The 20,643-nt window shown below is 42.1% G+C and overlaps 4 protein-coding genes across 5 annotated transcripts in view; 2 read left to right on the top strand and 2 right to left on the bottom strand.

Moving 5' to 3' along the window:
* Positions 1-366: 366 nt before the first annotated feature.
* On the top strand, positions 367-3,449 carry bphl (biphenyl hydrolase like). The gene is made up of 7 exons (XM_018760581.1): positions 367-483; positions 1,019-1,122; positions 1,208-1,374; positions 1,792-1,945; positions 2,236-2,367; positions 2,685-2,808; positions 3,116-3,449. Exons 1-7 carry the CDS (start codon positions 374-376, stop codon positions 3,204-3,206), a joined length of 882 nt encoding a protein of 293 aa, XP_018616097.1. The 5' UTR covers positions 367-373; the 3' UTR covers positions 3,207-3,449.
* A 459-nt stretch (positions 3,450-3,908) lies between these two features.
* Positions 3,909-7,402, bottom strand: LOC108939328 (tubulin beta-2 chain-like). Of its 2 annotated transcripts, XM_018760579.1 has the most exons (4): positions 7,183-7,402; positions 6,515-6,623; positions 5,746-5,856; positions 3,909-5,258 (listed from the first exon to the last, which is right to left on the bottom strand). In XM_018760579.1, the coding sequence occupies exons 1-4, from the start codon at positions 7,237-7,239 to the stop codon at positions 4,201-4,203; spliced, it is 1,335 nt and encodes a 444-aa protein (XP_018616095.1). In that variant the 5' UTR covers positions 7,240-7,402; the 3' UTR covers positions 3,909-4,200. The 2 variants fall into 2 exon arrangements, with proteins under 2 accessions (XP_018616095.1, XP_018616096.1); XM_018760580.1 differs by lacking the exons at positions 5,746-5,856; positions 6,515-6,623; positions 7,183-7,402 and adding an exon at positions 5,541-5,633.
* A 614-nt stretch (positions 7,403-8,016) lies between these two features.
* psmg4 (proteasome (prosome, macropain) assembly chaperone 4) lies at positions 8,017-9,366 on the top strand. Its single transcript, XM_018760363.2, has 3 exons — positions 8,017-8,338; positions 8,848-8,923; positions 9,221-9,366. Exons 1-3 carry the CDS (start codon positions 8,147-8,149, stop codon positions 9,340-9,342), a joined length of 390 nt encoding a protein of 129 aa, XP_018615879.1. The 5' UTR covers positions 8,017-8,146; the 3' UTR covers positions 9,343-9,366.
* A 3,580-nt stretch (positions 9,367-12,946) lies between these two features.
* The window catches only part of slc22a23 (solute carrier family 22 member 23), a 31,729-nt gene continuing 24,032 nt past the window's right edge, over positions 12,947-20,643 (bottom strand). The window contains exons 6-10 of the mRNA XM_029246450.1: positions 17,902-18,004; positions 16,857-17,092; positions 16,026-16,058; positions 15,131-15,254; positions 12,947-14,016 (exon numbers count right to left, since the gene is read on the bottom strand). Coding sequence (XP_029102283.1) covers positions 13,602-14,016; positions 15,131-15,254; positions 16,026-16,058; positions 16,857-17,092; positions 17,902-18,004 — 911 coding nt within the window. The 3' untranslated portion in view covers positions 12,947-13,601. The remainder of the gene's footprint in view (positions 14,017-15,130; positions 15,255-16,025; positions 16,059-16,856; positions 17,093-17,901; positions 18,005-20,643) is intronic.

Below are 20,643 nucleotides of genomic sequence, written 5' to 3'. Positions count from 1 at the left end.
CTACGCAGCTACTCTGCCTGTTCATCCAAACTGAGAAACTTGGCGATTCCATGTCTTAGGTTATCTTTCCCCTTAAATATGCTGCAAGATTGTTCACTAAAATGGTCAAATTCCTCTAACGTTTTCACTTCTAGGTTCGAACATTACTCATAAACTCGCTTGTTTTATCTTCTGTTTCGTGCGAAGCACTTTCGAAGAAATCATTTGCTCGGTGTGCGTGGGATTTCGGTAAATAATTTAGTTCATAATATAGGTAGCTTTACTTGGCACAGAGAAAATCTTCAGTCAGTCTTTAAAAGTCTTTTAATACCTTCTGGAGATTGAGAGGTTTGGGATTAAAGTCGCAAGAGAGGCAAAGCAGGCGACACGTAAAATGGCGGCTGTACCTGTACTCGGAGTGAGCTGGAGAAGGAGTGCGTGTTCAGCTTTTACAAAGCAAATCATGGCTTCAAAAGCTGCAAAGAGTGGAGTGAAATTGTACTGGTAAAAAAAAAGACCTACTGCACTAAATTTTTTGTGTTAACTATTGTCAGATGGAGGGCGTCATTTATGCATGATTTGGTGCTAAAACTGTAATAAAAATACAATGTCTTAAAAACGTAGCTTTCCTCATTTTTTTCATGGCATCCAAGAAATGCATAGAGAAGAGAAGAAATCAAAGTTATTAATAATCTTAATTCATACTGCTTGAGTGGACCCAAAGGTCGCAGGTTCGATCCCCACCTTTTGCTGTAGTATCTTGAGCAAGGTACTTACTAAAATTGCTCCAGTAAAATTACCCAGCTGTATAAATGGGTAAATGATTGTAAACATGTAATAATTGTGACCTTAACATTGTTAGTTGCGTTGGAGAAAAGCGTCAGCTAAATGAATAAATGTAAATGTGATATCAAACTTTGCTACCTTAATAAAATGCAAACCCCCTGCATGTGGATGCAGTTGATAACAGAAAGTTATAACTCGAGACAAAAATAACAACCTTAAATAAAGTAATTCAACCCTCTAAACCTCTTTACAGCAGCACAACAAAGACAGGAAAACAGAAGGTGAATGGAGTTGAACTCTATTACCAGCAAACTGGGAGGGGAGATCAAGTGGTTTTGTTACTCCCTGGGGCATTAGGTAACATATTTATTATTTCAAATTTGATTCTTGTCAGTTTATTAACATGTCCTCCAAAAAAAAGATATTCTTTGATTTTGGACAGGTAGCGGGCACACCGACTTTGGGCCACAGATACAGGGTTTGGATAAAGAACGTTTCACCGTGGTGAGCTGGGATCCCAGAGGGTACGGACACTCCAGGCCTCCATCAAGAGATTTCCCTTTGGATTTTTTTGACAGAGATGCAAAGGATGCTGTGGACCTCATGCAGGTGAGACCTTGTATGTAGACATCTTTTGTTCATCCCTTCAGGAGAGTAGCATAGTGGTTAGAGTTATTGCCTTTGGAGGGGAAAATCTCAGCTTTGATTCTCACCTCCGGCTGTAGTACCACTGAGCAAGGTACTTATCCTCAGTTGCTCCAGTAAAATTACCCGGTTATATAAGTGTAAGTAACACTAGATGTCATGTGGGGAAAAAGCTGAATGAATAAATATAGTATCATATTTAGTAGCCTGTCATTCCAGATGTTTTACCTTTCCTTTATGAAACTGTAGACTCTGTCTTGAACTTAAGTCACAGAAATGTATTGTTAATGATCATAAATATTTTAAAACCACTAAATAAATAGTTTTGCACTGTCTTGCTAAAGTGGTGTGAAATGCTGTTTGTTTTTTTTTTTTCCCCAGGCCTTAAAGTTTAATAAGTTCTCTCTGCTGGGGTGGAGCGATGGGGGGATAACTGCTATGATTGCTGCAGCACGGAGTCCCTCTTTTGTAAACAAGCTGGTAGTCTGGGGATCCAATGCTTATGTGTCAGAGAAAGACGTGGCAATATATAATGGCAAGTAGAGCCCCTGTTACAGTCCATCTGGGTTCAACTAATATTTATTAACATGTTTGCTGCTAAAGTAGAAAATTATAGTATTCCTAGAATAAACCCAATTTAAAACAAATAGGAAAGATTCATCAAAAATATTTGACCAAATTTTTAAAAAAGCCAAAAAAGTAGTCCAGTTCAAACACGTCCTATTAAACCAGTAATAGCTCACCTTCAGGACTGGCTAATTTCATACAACCCATTAGAAAAGTTCTGGGTGCGTTGAGCAGATACCCTCTTAATTGTTTTTTCAGGTATCAGGGATGTATCAAGGTGGAGCGAGAGGATGAAGAAGCCCATGGAGGACATGTATGGGCCAGAATACTTCACTCAGACATGGAAGGCTTGGGTGGATGGCATTAGCCAGTTTGCTCAAAGACCTGACGGTGAGCAGCTGTTCAGATAGCATCTCGCAAGGTGAAAAAGCTATGGTCAAACTCAAGGGTTTTCAATCCTGCTGTAGATGAGGTTTACCTCTCAATTTTTTTTAACATTTTGAATAGTTTTCACTTCACTATGTTCCAACTAAGTGTATATCTAAAATGTACACATGATTTCCACCCTTTCGTGTGTAGGGTGGCACTGAACCTGGGCAAAGCTATACCAGTGCCTTTTATAGCATATTGATGTATGATGACCCTGATAATGGTTTAATTTTGTACCCTCTCTAGAAAAGGGTAAATAATTCTTTGTTTTACATCAGGAAACATCTGTCGGGACCTGCTGCCCTTAATCAGCTGTCCCACCTTGATCATCCATGGGGAGAAGGATCCTGTGGTGCCTGACTTCCACCCTCGGTACCTTCTCCAGCACATCCGTGGATCGCGGTGAGCAGTGCTATCCCCTCAGTGAAAGTATTACTTACTGTACCCTAAAATGTAAGATATCCAAAATACCAAAGCCACTGTATAACAGGAGTTCACTGGAAGGAAAATTTATGATCTCTGCAATCCTTGGCCATACTTATACTGGTGCTACAATTATTGGCACAGGTTCCAATAGAGTTATAAAGATTTTTAGTGTGCATGTTTTTTTAATTGATAAAGTATTGATACACTGCATTACATCATTACTAGTAATTTAGGTTAGGTTTGTGGTCATTAATTACATTACATAATACTTTTTTTTGTGCAGCTTGCATCTCATACCAGAGGGAAAACACAATCTGCACTTAAGATTTGCTACTGAGTTCAACAAACTTGTGGAAGATTTTCTCTGTGAATGAAGACCATGGGATATTCTTACTTGGATCTTTAGTCTTAAATAAATTTTCCTGGGAGCAGAGGAGTCCTCCTCACTTGTATATAATCATTCTATTGATTGGGATCACATATACATATCATATATACATGCAATTGTATATATTCTCATGAAAGAAAAGAAACGCTGCAGACTTTGTCTAAAGCAAAACTTACAACTGTATAGAAAATGATTCAATAAAAAGTTGCAAAAACATCATGTCATTTTCACCCCCATGACATGTCTTTAGTAGAGTCTGTTAAAGGAATATGTGTTTGGAAACAGTAACTGATGCTGACAGCTGATGAGGTTGAATTTGGTTATGAAGTTGTGTTTTTGAGAACTTCAAGTACCTTTGAAACAATTTCGTCTTCTATCATCTTCAGTCGTCCAATATTTGGACTTACAGGATGAAATTTTAAACCTAGCTGTCTCCAATTATCACTCCAGTTACTGGGAAATGTTCCTGAGATGCCTTGTTTTTGCTTTGTGAAGGTAAAATGATACATTTGTTTTAATGCTAGTATTTATTTTGTTATCGCAACATACACATAGCATGATATGAATGCGCGCAAAGGTTACTGACAATCAAATGTCCTCAGCCTCTGGTACCACATCACAGCACTTCTTGCCATCCTTCTTGAGCTGATTGAAGCACAGCAGGTGATTTTTTTTTTTTTTTTCCCCAGAAAATGTAAGGACCATAACTGAGCCAGACAGCAACTTATGACTCAAATCACTTCTGTATAGAAGCAGTCTGTTAACATTTCTTAAAATGTTGAGGTGAACGTTGTTAAAATGGTACATGCTGGCCATCTAAGCTTCAGCTGGGACTTACAAATTATCATTTCTATAAACAGGCTACAAAATACATGTACATTCACAGCAGCATTTCAAGAATAAAGTTCAGGATGTCAGCATGTTTTTAAAGGCAGAGGTTCTTACATGTGTACTGTAAATTAGCCTTGCTAACTATGGTATCATGCCTCATCCAGCTCATCCTCCTCAAACTCGCCCAATTCATCTGCAGTGGCGTCCTGGTACTGCTGATACTCAGACACCAAATCATTCATGTTGCTCTCCGCCTCAGTGAACTCCATCTCGTCCATCCCTTCTCCTGTGTACCAGTGCAAGAAGGCCTTGCGACGGAACATGGCAGTGAACTGTTCTGAGATTCTCCGGAATAACTCCTGAATCGCAGTGCTGTTTCCAATGAAGGTAGCAGACATTTTGAGCCCCCGGGGTGGGATGTCGCATACAGCAGTCTTGACATTGTTGGGGATCCACTCTACAAAGTAGATGCTGTTCTTGTTCTGAACGTTCAGCATCTGCTCGTCTACCTCCTTCATGGACATCCTGCCGCGAAATATAGCTGCCACTGTGAGATACCGGCCGTGACGTGGATCACATGCTGCCATCATGTTCTTGGCGTCAAACATCTGCTGCGTGAGCTCAGGTACAGTGAGTGCTCGGTATTGCTGGCTCCCCCTACTTGTCAGAGGAGAGAAGCCAGGCATGAAGAAGTGAAGGCGAGGGAATGGCACCATGTTGACGGCCAGCTTGCGAAGGTCGGCGTTCAGCTGGCCTGGGAACCGCAGACACGTGGTTACCCCACTCATGGTGGCTGACACCAGGTGGTTCAGGTCCCCATAGGTGGGCGTAGTGAGCTTGAGTGTGCGGAAGCAAATATCATAGAGTGCTTCATTGTCGATGCTATAGGTCTCGTCCGTGTTCTCCACCAGCTGGTGCACGGAAAGAGTCGCATTGTACGGCTCCACCACTGTGTCAGACACCTTGGGGGAGGGCATGACGCTAAAGGTGTTCATGATGCGGTCAGGGTACTCCTCCCGAATCTTGCTGATGAGCAAGGTGCCCATTCCGGAACCTGTGCCACCACCCAGCGAGTGGGTAAGCTGGAATCCCTGCAGACAGTCGCAGTTCTCAGATTCCTTCCTCACCACATCCAACACTGAGTCCACAAGCTCTGCCCCCTCAGTGTAATGACCTTTTGCCCAGTTATTGCCTGCTCCACTCTGACCTGCACATTAAAAACAAATACCTATAAATACATTACACCGTTTTATAAGCATTCCTGGATACAGTAAGCCAAAACCTCAAGTAAACGACTTTGGAATAAAAGGTTGCAGGTTTAAATCCCACCTCCAGCTGTAGTACCCTTGAGCAAGGTACTTATCCTAAATCGCTCGAGGAAAATTACCCAGCTGTATAAATGGGTAAATAATTGTAAGTTGCTTTGGAGAAAAGTGTCAGCTACATGTGACATGAGTGGAATGTCACTGTCATCCTTTAGCCTGCATACCTCTGTGTGCTGCTGCTGGAGAGAAGTTCATGGAGAACCTGGCTGTCTATTGCCCTCACTCACCCTCCCTCATCTCCAGTGAAGGTATCTGCCTCAACCCTGCTGAAAACAGCCTCACCTTCAAACTCATGAGCTTGAACTCATATTTCTTATTCAGTTTTTTCCACATGAATCTGGACAGGTCGTTGGTGCAAGGGCTGCTCACCAAACACAAAGTTGTCGGGTCGGAATATTTGCCCAAAAGGGCCAGACCTGACCGAGTCCATGGTGCCAGGTTCCAGGTCCACAAGGATGGCTCGTGGGACAAATTTGTTACCTGTGGGAGGAACAGAGGGCCCCCTGTGAGCACAAATGCAGGTGGCCAACCTATGATGCGCCCTCTCCTGTTTCCCCTGAAGGATGGCGACTGCTGTCTGACGCAGCATGGGATCACCAAACTGCATCCAAGAGGGAAAAAAGTGCTTATTTCACTGGGAAATCTGCTGAGTCAGTCTAGCTGAAGGCACGGTTCCTACCTGACAGGATGCTCTTGGACATCATGGCTATTCCTAGCCATGTGCCTAGTTCAGATGATATGGCACAAACACAAAGAACCTCTTTGCATTACCACAAAAAACCATTAGGGAATATTTTTTATTTCAGATCATTTTGGATCAATATAAATAAATATGCTGCATGAATCCAAAGTTCATAGACAAATGATAATAGAGCTTTTGTTTTGTAAGAAGAGGACATAAAGCAGTTTAAAACATATTTATTCACAGATGTGACCTGCGTAAGGTTAGCACTGATGTGTGTCACATCCCAGAACTCTCATGACTCATTCAAGCTTGTCACACAGCTCTGTTCTTATTCAAGGAGGAATGCAGTCACTTATGATGAGGGGAGTAATAGCTACAAAAATGTGAAATCTCCGTCTTTGAACTGACGGATGGTTCACTGTGCCACATGTTAGCGAGTCTAAAGTGTCTCACCGGTGGCTTCATTGTAGTACACGTTAATCCTCTCCAGCTGAAGGTCACTGTCCCCATAGTAGGTGCCGGTAGGGTCGATACCGTGTTCATCACTGATCACTTCCCAGAACTGGAAAACACACACACACACACACAACAAGGGCCACTTGGATTAATGGCAACACTGCAAATACTTTTATAGATAAGGCTTTTAAGTTGAAGACTATTAAATCTGATTTTTTTTTTTTTTTTATTTATTTTTTATTTGTTTTTAAATTTTCATTTCTTTTTGTTTTTAGTGCTGTCAGTCACAATCCGGGATCATTTATGTAAGGAAGAAATCCCTGATGTCTGCCGCAAGGACTCTCTTAAAAAGACCGCACCCATGACGCGAGCACAAATGTCACCTCAGACATCTTTAAATATACTTTGGACCTTTATTAAAATGAGAAAACAGCTAGAAAGTAAACCAGAAGGCACCATTCATTGGGTAAAGGTACACCGAGATTACCATATCTTAAACATACACAAAAAAAAAAAATTATTCCGAAACACAACGTAAGTATTCAAATATAGTTATTAAAAATATTTATAAACTATAACATTAAAAATGATTCGGTCTTTACCGATCAGGGTAATTTAATTATAGTTTGATGCAAAACTTTTTTTTTTTTTCCCCCATTACTTACTTTTGCACCTATCTGGTTCCCACATTGTCCAGCTTGAATGTGTACAATTTCCCTCATGGTTAAACCTTCTTACTGATATGTTTGTCCCCTTGTCACACAGGGATCCGCTTCGTCTACTTGTCGGGTGTCCTGACGTCCAGCTGGGATGCAGCGGAGCCCTGAAGCGGGTATTTATGGGTGTCAGTGCGCAGCTGGACCGCACGCGCCTTCGCCTGCTGACCGTGTGACGTCACCGCGCAGCGCTGCTCTCATCCTGCGGCCAACGCTGAAGTGCAGGTGTTATGCAGTGTGCGTCCAGTGCGTTCCAGGACGTTGGAGCCCACGTGGCTGTATAAGGGCTCTATTCACTAATGTGTACCTCAAGTTATGGGGTCATTATTATACCGGTTGATAATAAAAACATTGACAACTTCGATTTTGTATAAAAGAGAAAATTGCATACGACACTGAAACACTGGTCAATAATGCATGTAAAAAGTATATATTTTAAACATTTTTATTTTGCAGTGGTCATTTTCTTCACTTAGAAATTGTCATTTTTTCACTTTTTCTCTTGGAAGAATCCTCTGACCGAGCTGATGTAGTCCTCCAACCACAAGAGGTCAGGGTTGAGTTATTGTCAAATTTGACTATGACATTCAAATTTATACGCCGGCGTCATAAAGCGTGAAATGTTTCTCATTATAAAAATCACACACTTAATATATACAATCTTTTTAACCGTTTCAGACACTATAGTAGAAACAGGTGCAAACAGTAATATACTCTGTACAGATACTGGTGACACATAAGGCGCAGTTATCGATTGCTTTGGTCTGACTAGGCTTGTGAACACAGGAAGTTACAGGAAGTTACTCGCAAGTGTTCGGTGCCGTAGGCCAGACATGGTTCGAAGTGAAGGGTGAGCTGCAGACTGGCGGTGGAGCCCTGTCGCGTTGTTTCACGTCACATACTCGTTTTTAAAATGAGTGCAGCAGAAGGCGCGTGTTTTAACGGCGAGACCGCGGAAGAGGCCATTTCAATACACAACTTCTCGGAGAAGATCCTGGAACAGGCCGTTCACTTCCATGTGATGAAGATGAGAGGGGGGTTCTTCCTGTGGGTCGGATCCGCTCCCCTGCTCGCCAACCTGGCCGTGTCGATGAGCAGCAGATACGTGAGTGGGCGCCTAATTCACACCAGCATTGACCTCGGAAGACACCAGTGCTACTCGCTGTGCCGCCTTGCTGCCCTTATTCATACATTAGTCTGTCACGGTCATGTATCAATATTGTATGGGCAATTTAGAGTCACCAATTCACCCGAAACACACGGGCTGTGGGAGGAAACCATAGCACGCAGAGGCAACACATTTAAATATGGGGAGAACATGATGCAAACTCTGGATTTGAACACACATCCATGATCCAAACACACAGCCCAGGAGCTGCGAGGCAGAAGTGCCACACGCTACCCTTTTATTTACATATATATCTATCGATCCCTCTGTCAAACACCAGTATTAATTACTGCGCTAATGCTTGTTTTCACAAGTAGTTTTTACAAGCAGCTTGTTACACAGAAGTTTTGTGTAACGGCAAGCTACTTTAAATTATGTACCTACTCAGTCATAGAGCTGATTGTTTTTGACTCAAGTAACTCATACCCCTTTCTGTCACGTTCCAGGATTCAATGCCTCTGTCCACATTGCTGTTGGGAGACCCCTCGGACACCACCTCCAGCTCGCTGGCACAGAGACTGGGTGAGTATTTAGTGTTCCCATGTATGATAACAGGACTAAAGTAAAACAGCATCCAACCACTTCTTATGGAAAACACTCTAGGAGAACGTAATGTTAATTTAATAAGCTTGGTATTCTTAGTAGCTAGTTTTTTAAATCACTGGGGACAGTTAATTAGCTGTTTTATTATTTTAAATGCTGTCCTATTGTTCCGCTGTTGAAACGGTAGTCTTTGAACGAGTGATTTGAAACGCACAGTGATAAATTCGTCGGCACATTTGTACTGTTTTCATTTAGCCTTTATTTCTTGTGTTTCAGCCAAGAAAACAAAAAAGCAGGTGTTTGTCAGCTACAGTCTTCCAAGCACAGACTCTAATCTCATTTTACTAGTGGAAAAGAGAATAAAGAAAGAAATGGAACTTTTTCCGGAGAAATTTTAGCTTTTTTGCATTTTTTGTATAAAAAATAAATTTAAAATGACAGAGTGTGACTAAGCTTATGCATTTTTTTTTTTGCCATGCTCACTGTCCTTTACATTGCTTCTTTGTTATGAGAAAATGCTAATAAAACATTTATGTAGCAAGAAAACCCCCAGGCCTGGGGTGTTCTGCAAACCCCATGTACCACAGTGGCGTATTTTTATACACCTCCAATAAGGGAAGAGACCTATAAAACTGTCATGTCAATAACTGATAAATGCTATTTTTATTTCTTTGCTGATGCATTTATGTAAAATAACTATATCACCAAAGCAATGTATTTTACCCATTTTTACTGCGGAGACTCAAGTTAAATACCTTTTAAGGGGACAATAGCAGGGACTTGACCCAGCACCCTTCATGTTGCATTGACTGTGGTACCCGGTGGCCTACAAGTAATGCAACAGTTAAACTTTATTCTGGGTGTGGAAATCTCTTGACATGAATTTTGTCTTTGTACCATTGTGATATTTTAACATTTGTACACGGTGTAGTGTGACAACCATTCATCTCCTCTGGACCAGGAAGTGTACTGCCACTGGTCTCAGCTGCGCTCTTACTCTTGACATTTCATCATTCAACTGCCATAAGAAACAAACGGTGCTTAGTGCCACCCGTGATTTACTGCATGCCCATCTTACTCTCCCAAAGCCTCACAAAACAATGACCCATAAGCTGTGAATCTGCATGAATGTGGGAATTGTTCTGAAGGAAAGGATTATGGTCCAATGGAGGAGCTGTATCTAAAAATTTACAAAACACAATTTTAACTTGAAATCAATTTTTTTTTTTTTAAAACCATAATGTGTGTATTGTTCTATAAACCCATTTTAATAGTAGGACTAGGAACACTGGGAACTATGGATGAGGGACTTTTTGTCATCGATAACATTCTATCCCCATTTTCCACCAACTGTGTGTTCAGAGTAGGGTTTTAGTGGGCCACAGCCTGTCCTCCAACAACAGCGTGAGGAATATACACCCTGGACATCTGTCCATAACAGGGTCACATCTTTGAGAACATTTTCTCATTTCTGATGCTGTTGAATACAGTATATAATAGATATGAACTTCAGATAGCATTAAATCTAAATACAGATAAAAATAGCACAAATATGTCTTGGTGCAAAAATGAGCATCTAAAACCATCGCAGAAGTTTGGTGATTTGGCCGAGATCAAACAGAATAAATAGTCCCAGACGGTCCCAGCTGGTAGCACGGAGGTTAGAGTTTATACCTTTGGACCCAAAGGTTGCAGATTTGAATCTCACCTCCCACTGTAGTACTCTTGAGCAGGTTACTTTGGTTACCTAAAAATGCTTTTCTCCAAAGTGGCTTACAGTTAAATGTACATAGAAGTAAAAATATACAGCCACAAGGAATATTAAATCAACTGATACGCCGGCAAATAGAGGTGCCAAAAACTACATTTTGTGGTTCAGGATAGTGACTTGCGTTGACCCACAAGGAACAAGTCAAAAAGTTCAACCAGTTTGATCAATAAATAAAGAAGTTTATTATTACAACATTTATGGCTTATGTACAGGTGTTTCATTCGTATTTAAAAAAAAAACAATTAGTGGTTTTACATTCGCTGATTCTTGGTAATCCCTCACCACATTTCACTTACAAAAAAGTTCACATATATAAATATATATGTCATTAAAAAAATAAGGAATATATTCTTAACATATGCCATAATATGCATCATATATTATAAATACACACATTATTGCCATCTTGTGTGATTATATTCATGTATATACTATAGTAACAGTTACTGCACCCCTAGCAATATATACACAATGGCAAATAATGGCAATACCTTCTGTAATATATGACTCATATTGCAACATACATCAAAAATATGCATCTTACATTAATATTCAAATGTGTACGAGTGTGTTTGCATTCACTGGGGCACCAGTGGATTGCTCTTTACGTAGCTTAAAGTTGAACATTTCGCTTCAAGTTTCAGGACTAATGTCACATTGTGCTGTTACAGCAGTAGGAGTTCAGAGTTTCCACTGGTCCTCCCATCTCTATTGCAAAAAGATGAGGGGCTTATTCATTAAAAGGGAAAAAAAAAGATGCAGGAAAAACTTTAGTGGTGTTTAAAAGCTAGTAGTCCTCATCTATTCTAACTTAAGAACATTCCGGAACCACACAAAATACTGTGCTTTACATTGTCCGTCCTTTGGCGTTCACACTCAGGACAGGTGTGTGAAAGTACTTTGTCTTGAGGTGCTCTACACACACAAGCGTTAGGGAGGATGAGCGGTGAAATCAGCCTAAACTACACGGGTACGAGAACCAGCTGTTCTGGCCACAGTCACATATCCACATGGCAAAATATGATTGGGACTTACCAAGTCAGAAGAATATAAAATACAATTTAAAAAGTCTGTACAGTACATGGTTTTTTTTTTTTTTTTTTTTTTTTTTAACAGTTCTGTAAACAATAACTTCAAACAACTGACCCATACTGATGCAATAGTGTTATATTAAAACAGCGAAATGCTCTTTGCTTCACCACGATATCTCCTCATGACCAGAGAGGCTGGTACATACTCAAGAGCACGCTGCTTTCCACGTCTCCACATAAGGGATGCACACATGCTTCCGCATTTCTATTGCAGTTCAATGAAAAGAAGTGGTTTTCTTTTCTGTCTACATCATTTTTTCCACTTTTTTTTATTTAAAAAAAAAAAAAAAAAAACCTTCAGTAAAGTGAGGTAAGATTCGCATCCTTCAACTGGTCTTGTGGGCTCGGCCCTCAGACGCAGCATAAAAGTGCCACTTCAGTTTCATACAAGGTGACACGATCCCTCACGATGATACACCGGGGTCTAATTCGAAATGCTAGTTGTCTTTTTCAAGCTAAGTTAGTAACACGGCACGAACACATTTATCCACAACAGCACGTTTGCACTAAAATGACCTGGGAGATGTCTGATTGTGTCTAAGCTGAGCGGAAGAACCCGGGGAATGTTGAAAGGCCACAGGGCACCGTCCCACAGTACACACAGTAAAAGAGCATGACACCGCCTGATCCGCATGGCGGCCCGCGCTTGGACACGCTCGCGGGCCGCCTGCCTCATTCAAGCCAAAAGAAACCTGGTTTCTATTCTTTTGGTACAACTTTTTTCGAGATTGGCACAATAAGAATGCTTCAAGCCAAAGTCATACCTTCCGAGAAAAAACAACCCACTTCATGGAAAAGTATTGCATTTCAGGATTTAAGTTTTACTTCAGTTATTTCTGCATCTGAAGGCAGTGAAATGAATTGATTCACTATATTAATTGATTCACTGTTTGATACTGTTTGCCCCCCAGTCCCTTCATGTGACAACTGTCAGCATCAGGAACAGCTTTGCGAAGGCTGCGAATTACGAGACGTGAAATGGATTGGGAAGGGGGGGTAGTTCCCCTTCGTCGGCTGGATGAGAGCAATATCTGCTGTACTACGTCCCACTTTCGTATTACTGAACAGCTGAATTTAGTGCAATCTCAAAAGCCCACACACCTACAGGCAGACTTCAGTTACCCTGTTTTTTTTTTTTTGTTTTTTTTTTCAAGCATTGCACATTTACCACAGTCCATTACCAGAAGTCTTCTTTCTTCATTTTCCACACCTTTTGTTACACATAATGAAGAACTGAAATACTAACAGAGGTCAATAGTCACACGTTGAAATTCGCTGGCATTTAAAAAACGAGTCATAAAACTATGCAGAAGGTGAATTGTGAATTATAACCACCCTCTGGAGCGTATAAAAACTCAGCTGGATTCTGAAGGTCATATTGTTCTTTGTGCAATTTATATTTGATCAAAACGTGTGAGACAGTCATTATTCCTTCAGTGAAGCTTCTATACAAAGCAATGTGTGCTGGAATCCAATCCGACAGCTTTTGGGGAACATTCGGTATTAAGCACATGTATGACAATACATGGGGCGGGGGGGCAGAAGGTGCTTCACATTACAGGAGTGAGGAGAGGGGAGGAAAAAAAAAAAAAAAAAACAAACCATTGCTTATTTTCCTTCAGTATGTATTTGTGCTTGCCATGTCCGTAGTCGCCTCGAGTCGGGACACAATCTCCCCCGTCAGTCAACAGCCACTGGGAGCTATTAAATCCAGGCCATGCACAAAAGCTCACCCTCGGGATATGGGGGGCTGCAGGCCACTGAGCTCCCGTGGGAGGCCAGAGCAAGTGTGCGCTCATGATGATTTCACCCCGTTGGCGGCGACGCTGCTGCCGTCCGAGATGCCCACCTCCGAGTTGGAGACTGGGACGGAGGCGGCGATGGCAGCTGCAGCCACCTGGTGCACGGGCGTGTCGTGGACGCGCGAGTAGTCCCTGGTCTCAGACCGGGTCAGCAGCAGGTGCTGCTCTCCGGGCCGCTTGGGTGGCAGCAGGGGCTGGCGGGTGTAGCTCTCGCCGTCGGCCAGCGACTCGGGCAGCGGCTGCCCGCGGGCCTCTGGCAGCAGCAGGATGCAGATGATGCATATGAGGGTGCAGCAGGCGAAGATGACGTGGTGCAGGAAGTAGCCCTTCTGGTTGTGCAGTTCCATGATGGGGGCAGTCAGCATCCCAAAGCCTGCGCTAGCCAGCACCAGGCCGAGCCCACCGCCCCTGCGGACAGCCAGGCAGAAGCAGTCAAATTGGGCCGTGTGTGGTATCTCCTCGACTATCTGGATACACGTCTGATATTCATATGACATGCTGATATGCATCCCATAAACATCTGGCATAGTGATATCCAACTGATATTTGATATCAATATGCCTTGCTTATATCTATCTGCTTTAAAAACCCTTCTAATATTAATTCAACCTATCCTTTAACTGTATTAGAAACACCCAACAGACAGGAGCACCCAACTGTATATTAGGGTGTGTATTACAGATATCTGACACTCTAATATCCATACAGTCATAAAATCTGGATGAGAGCATTTATTGCATAAGAATGGGGTAAAATCTCTTTTACAGGGCACAGATATTATCCTATGAAGAGCAATTTTCGGAGCGTGGAATTTGCCACAAGGGAGAGCTGTTGACCCAGCATTCACTTACAGCTTTTAACAACATTCAGGCCATACACCAGTGACAATGCGCTACTGCAATCTGCTCACGAGTCACAACTCATTTTTTCCATTAAATTAATGATAAAAAAAGTGAGTGTTTTTGATCGCCTGTTGCCCTTATTGTTAACCGTTGATCACACTGCCTCATCTGCACATCGGCACAGAGCAGATACACCATCACCCATCTGTGAATGGCAACCCGGTGGAAATAGAAGCATATTATAGGTCACAGACAAACACATATGCATGCATGTATTGATTTTTACTGCCTGCTAACAGCTTATATGGACCTTGTCTCTGTAGGCAAGTATATTATCTACTGAGACAATATTTACCGCAGCAATAGCAACACATGCTATATATGGGAACAAACAAACGATTATATTATGCAGTGAAGTTAAAACATGACACACTTCTACCGCACTGTTTAAGCATAGGTCACATACAGGTCACAGGTCAAGTCTTTTTCTTTCAAATTCATTGTTGAGCGTTGCCCATTTTGTTGCTAGGTTGAAAGGTCTTGGCTGGAAGACAAGGTCGATAATTACCCATACAAACTGGCTCTTCTGCACTTGCTTTGGTCACGAGCTGTGGGACCAGACCCTTGTCGCACAGCTTCCCCATAGTGCCTCTGGTCAGTATGCCCATGGAGCGACTCACCTGATAACGGTGGGGGTGATTTCTGCGCAGAAGAAGATGCTCAAGCTGCTTACGGCATGAGAGGAGAACATGCCTATGACGGAAAAGGCCACGGAGAACTTCTTGTTCAGTGTGTCCCTCAGAACTGGAGGAGAGAGAAAGCACCACAGTGGATCAGAGAGTACCGAGGTATCTGTGCATTCTGCGTTCACCGACTCATCCTGGGTTCAGAGAGGGGGTGATCAGTGTATGGTTTCTGACACCCCCCCCGACCCACCACCCCGTGCACCAACTCTGAAAAGAAGTATCTGCTGCATCAGATTTGCCCTTTACTTTCCACCATGCAGGCCAGTAGAAAGGCTCCATGCAGACAGCGGGGCCTCAATCTCCAACTGAAAGAGTTTATAAGGTTCTGAGCATATAGCACAGATGTGTCGGTCTCAAAGACTGCAGAGGGTCCAGGGATTACTCCATTTAGGTACACAAAAGCAAAAGCTGCTTTGCAACCATAATTGGCCACAAACAGAAACCAGAAGTCTAAAACGTCCCTGACCACATCTGGCATTAAGCCAGGAGTTTCCATAGAGGTGTCATGGATCTAAAATATAATTTTAGATCAGGCATTTACATGTTATCATTGGAAAGAAATAAAAAATATAAGCAATAATTGTCAGAAGTTTAGTAGGTGAAATTTTTTTTGTAAACTTATCAAAAATTATATTGTGAGCTTTCAATTCTGATTTTCCATAATGGTCACATGATCACACGTTTCGGTCTTTGTATTTACAGCATATTGTCCACATCAATTAAGTTATATATAATGTAATTACATCTACTATTCCAGAAAATGAAGAAAGTGCCTTGCAGCTGCAAATCGCACAACTCTGGACACTAAAAAACACAAGTCATACTTTACCTATATCATGGCGAAGACTGTACTTGCCAATTACTGCATCCATTGGAAAGGTGAGGAGAGAGGGGGGAAAAAAAAAAAAAAAAAAAAAACACATTTATTTTATATAATATAAAAGCAGAACAGAACATCAAACTGCGCATTGAGAGGTGAGATGTATAGCATGTTGGCATCTTTGGAGGCAACACTCGATGATAACGTTGCCTATTCTCTTGCTCTGTGGCCAAAGATGTCACTATATGAGTGAAGATGACCTGTTTGAACGATCAATTCATTATGCAAATCATCATTTTTACAAACAGCCTGGTTTTGTCACGTCACAAGATTAAATAATTCAAATTACTCTATTAAAAATTACTCAGAGAAGTTCCTCTCTACAGAGCATGGCAGCAGCAATCATAAATAATCCCTCGAGATGCAGGCACCAGAAATTGGTAATAAGTTATTGTTCATGATTTCACAACGCTTTCATTCTGTCAGAGGCAAGCTAATGCCTGAATGCACACACACAGAACTTTTTCCACTGGACTTGTTTTATGCAATGAGGTCAATGCAGGCCATAAAAACAGTGTTGACAGTGAACTGTTGTGGGCTGAGAAGAATGAACCGGCTTAACGGGATTTGTGTGGGAACAGAGCCGAGTTGTGTGCCTCTCCGTTCGTTTGCGATGGATATACATTTGTATATATGTCAGGGTTTGTTCAGACGTGTAATATATGTATGTTTTTTGGAAATGTTCATGAAGAGATATACAGTATATGCAAACCGTATGTATTTGCATGCGCGTGAACACGAGTGTGTGAGGAGGCAAGGAAAAGACCATGCAGAACTCACAGTTGAGCAGGCCCAGCTGCAGTAGTGATGCCAGGGCAGTGATAATCATGAACATCAGCAGCCCGCCCCTGCGGCCCATGATGCCCACGGCCGGGCATAGCGCCACGCAGGATGCCACAGCGATGCCAGCCATGGTATAATAGTCCGCGTAGAAGTTGTGGAACATGGTGGTCTCATTGCCCTCGGGGTCCATCATGCTGCGAGCAAAGCAGTGGTGGATGCCGTATCCTGTCAGTCTGGGCAGGAATTGAGGAACGTTACAAGATATGAGCCTTGCCCAGCATAGCTACAGTGCATGAACAATCAACAGCAGTGACACCTTGCACTTGACTGGTTATGATAACCGTAGAAGTTCTTAAGACTAGCTGCCAGTTCTTCTCACACACACACACACACACACACACACACACACACACACACACACACACACACACACACACACACACATCTACAACCGTTTGTCCCGAGTGGGGTCGTGGCAAACCGGAGCCTAAGCTGGCAACACAGGGCGCAAGGCTGGAGGGAGAGGAGACACACCCAGGACGGGATGCCAGTCCGTCACATCCATCCCAAGCAGGACTCAAACCCCAGACCTGCCACACAGCAGGCCCCGGCCAAACCTACAGCACCACTGCACCCCCTTTTTTTGCTGCCAATTGTTTAAATCAAAATTTACTCCAGGTCTGCCCCTTTTTCCACAGTTGCTGAGCATAGCTAGAGACAGAAATGATTAAACAGGCCTTACTGGAACATGAATAAGTTCTTTGTCTTCACACATACACATATATGCATCCTTGCCCAGATACCCCATGCAAAGAGAGACAACAATATGCCCCCCCAACTACCTAAACTCCAAAACCCCCATAAACACTGATTATCCTCATGAGGACTCAATAAGGGTTTCCTCCTCATTTAGCACTTTGTCTCACAGCTTCCTTCCGCACGATGAAGGCCGGCATAGCAATGTGTGCGAGACAGCCGAACGCAGGTCGATCTTTTGAGTTCCCGTGAAATCCCTTCCCAGCGGATGGTTTGTCATACTTACGAGTTCACACACAGCACCACCATGTTCTTCCACATATTCCTGGTCCCAACCATCTTGATGATGCATGTCCTTTTGGGTGTCTTCTGAAGTTCCCGTTCTAACTCTATAAAAAAAAATTTAACAAGAAAATATGCAAAATTGTGAACCTCAACAATCCTTGTAAATGAGAAAAGGAAAAAGTATTTAAAAAAAACATTACCTTTTTTGTGTACTAAAGACACACTCATATAAATTGAGTATTATACACAATATGAATCATATAGTGCACAACCATCAATAAAATGAGTCTGCTGTGTACTAAAAGTTCTTGGCTAGTTTCAGAGTACTAGCTGAGATATGAAAATATGTAGGTTTTCCCTTTCTAGCTGTGTGACTAGATGAGTTTTGACCTGGTTCAGACACAAGCTTGGTCTATACCTATATTTTTGCTGCTACTCAGATCCACCAAAAGTGTTCTCATTGTCTCTGTATAGTACCTGTATGTCAAATTTTATAGGTAACGAGATACACCAGTCCATGACAGCAGCAGGTCACTCAATAAAACGGATGCATTTGGCAATGCATTGTCATTAATGTATCTTTTTAGATGACAATGCATGTATACATGGTCATTAAGCTTATGTTAGAAAGCTGATTTCTCTCCAATTATCCGCTAACAGCAAGGAAACTGTATGTGAGCAGAATGGGAACAGCTGTTCTAGGAGTCAGTCTGTCACCATGGTCCAAGCCAAGGTGAAACTTTGGTGTTGGAGGGGTTTCCATGGAAACCCAGCCTGGGTGACAAATCAGAATCCACACCGGGGGGGGGGTTACAAAAACAGCAGAGGATAAAACACCTCCTGATATACAATGCATAGAAGAAATGCACACAGATCTCCACATAATATGTGAAGTATATATAGTACCAACATATGTAGACATTATCAACCAGAAATGGCATATACAAAAAACTTCAGAATACATTATCATTCTAGCAGTTTACTAGTCAAAGGAAAGCATGGCGTAATGGCTAGAGCTTTTTCCTTGAAATCGAAGGACCCAGGATCCAAACCAATCTCGTACTGCTGTACTTAACTGCTTCTGTAAAAACTACCCATTGGCATAAATGGATAAATCATTGTGAGTAATTTAGTATACAAACCTTACCTTAAAAAAATCTTCGGAAAAATGTCAGCTGAAGGAATTTAAAAAAAATAAACAAAATGGTCTGAAAGATAGAGTGCTGCTTGAAACTATGTAAACCCTTTGTGTTCCTTAGTTTTACCACAAAATTGTCATCCAATTGGAAGCAGTCCTTATCAACTCACATACCAGGTGTGTAAGGACAAATTCTATATGTTGGTTTAGAGTAAATCATGTGTGTAGTAGAAAAATGCAAGTACTGCAGGTGCAAAAGTAAATGAACCCCACATTACATTGGTTAAACCAAAAAGGTAACTTGATTTACGTATCCTATTCATTTTCTAATTTAAAATTTCATACGAGAATAATGATCATTCCTAAAGGTTTCACATACTTTCGAGTAGTGCTATCTAGCCTTGTGCCTAGGATCACAGCTCAGCTGCTGCTTTCTGCATCAACAAAACCAACAAGCCTTTACCATCACACACACAAACACACACAATCTGTAACCACTTGTCCCATACGGGGTCGCGGGGAGCCGGACCCTAACCAAGCAACACAGGGCGAAAGGCTGGAGGGGGAGGGGACACACCCAGGATGGGATGCCAGTTCGTCGCAAGGCACCCCAAGCAGGACTCAAACCCCAGACCCACCGGAGAGCAGGACCCGGTCCAACCCACTGTGCCACTGCACCCCCCTCTTCCATCATATAGCAGCAGCAATATCCATCACAGTTCTTACAATTATTGAAAATGCTACTGTATATTTAAATATGTGTTTAAAAAAAGTGAAAAAATTAAAACACACTACCCCTCTTCCATCAAACTCAGAGGCACAGTGGATCTCTCCCTGGGTATTTAAAGAGTCTATATATCTTGTCTCTGCTGAGACTAGAGGCTCTAAGGCTCCAGATTCATCTTTTCCTCTCTCCCAACATCCTAATTCTAGTCATTTCCCTAAATTTTCTCTCCTCCGCCCCTTCCCCCATATCTTCCCCACCAAAGAATACCCGTGGGAGACACGTTGTCTGACAGCTCTCTGCATCCTTCCCCACTACACCACCACTTGAGGGGGTGGGCCAACCGTACCTGTTCTACCGTGTTTCATCCCTAAGCAACAGAGTCCTCCCAGGCCCCACCGCTTTCTGTCTCAAAGCATCAAAATCAAAAATCAGGCAGAGAATGGCAGAAAAAGAATGAGAGCACTTGGGAGAGCATCAACAAAGAAAAGCCAAAACAAAAAACTTGCAGAGTCCCTCTGTCTAAACATGGAGGTGGATTCTTTTTTAAAAAAAAAAAAAAAAAAAAAAAAAAAAGGGGGTTGGGGAAGGGAACTGACTCTGCAGTGACTCGGACAGAATGATTTTTATGAAAGTGAAATCTCACACCTGCTTTCTTGAGAGCCTAACAGTCAGTTTAAGTAAACTTTATAAGGAGTGTTGCTAATTTTAAACTATCCCAAAGCACATAACACGGCAACGCTGCAGCGGTGATTGCAGGAGTGGTGAGTCGGGGGTCTTGCCGTTCACCTGCACAGTTAGCTTTAACACCTGAAGCTTTCATGCAAGTCGCTAAAAATAGAAGTGTTCTGTCGGTAAGCACACAACATACAACACGTCAC

This window comes from Scleropages formosus, chromosome 19 (assembly GCF_900964775.1).
Source record: "Scleropages formosus chromosome 19, fSclFor1.1, whole genome shotgun sequence".
Taxonomy (NCBI): domain Eukaryota; kingdom Metazoa; phylum Chordata; class Actinopteri; order Osteoglossiformes; family Osteoglossidae; genus Scleropages; species Scleropages formosus.
This window is presented reverse-complemented; position numbering and strand designations above follow the sequence as displayed.

What these genes read in the sequence shown, in the direction of transcription:
- psmg4 (XM_018760363.2), top strand. Translation starts at nt 8,147, where the DNA reads ATGAGTGCAGCAGAAGGCGCGTGTTTTAACGGCGAGACCGCGGAAGAG. An exon ending in TGTCGATGAGCAGCAGATAC is followed by an intron (nt 8,339 to 8,847) that starts GTGAGTGGGCGC and finishes GTCACGTTCCAG; the next exon opens with GATTCAATGCCTCTGTCCAC. An exon ending in CTCGCTGGCACAGAGACTGG is followed by an intron (nt 8,924 to 9,220) that starts GTGAGTATTTAG and finishes CTTGTGTTTCAG; the next exon opens with CCAAGAAAACAAAAAAGCAG.
- bphl (XM_018760581.1), top strand. Translation starts at nt 374, where the DNA reads ATGGCGGCTGTACCTGTACTCGGAGTGAGCTGGAGAAGGAGTGCGTGT. An exon ending in AGACGTGGCAATATATAATG is followed by an intron (nt 1,946 to 2,235) that starts GCAAGTAGAGCC and finishes TTGTTTTTTCAG; the next exon opens with GTATCAGGGATGTATCAAGG. An exon ending in CAGCACATCCGTGGATCGCG is followed by an intron (nt 2,809 to 3,115) that starts GTGAGCAGTGCT and finishes TTTTTTGTGCAG; the next exon opens with CTTGCATCTCATACCAGAGG.
- LOC108939328 (XM_018760579.1), bottom strand. Translation starts at nt 7,239, where the DNA reads ATGAGGGAAATTGTACACATTCAAGCTGGACAATGTGGGAACCAGATA. An exon ending in GTACTACAATGAAGCCACCG is followed by an intron (nt 5,857 to 6,514) that starts GTGAGACACTTT and finishes TTCCTCCCACAG; the next exon opens with GTAACAAATTTGTCCCACGA. An exon ending in ACCCGACAACTTTGTGTTTG is followed by an intron (nt 5,259 to 5,745) that starts GTGAGCAGCCCT and finishes TTTAATGTGCAG; the next exon opens with GTCAGAGTGGAGCAGGCAAT.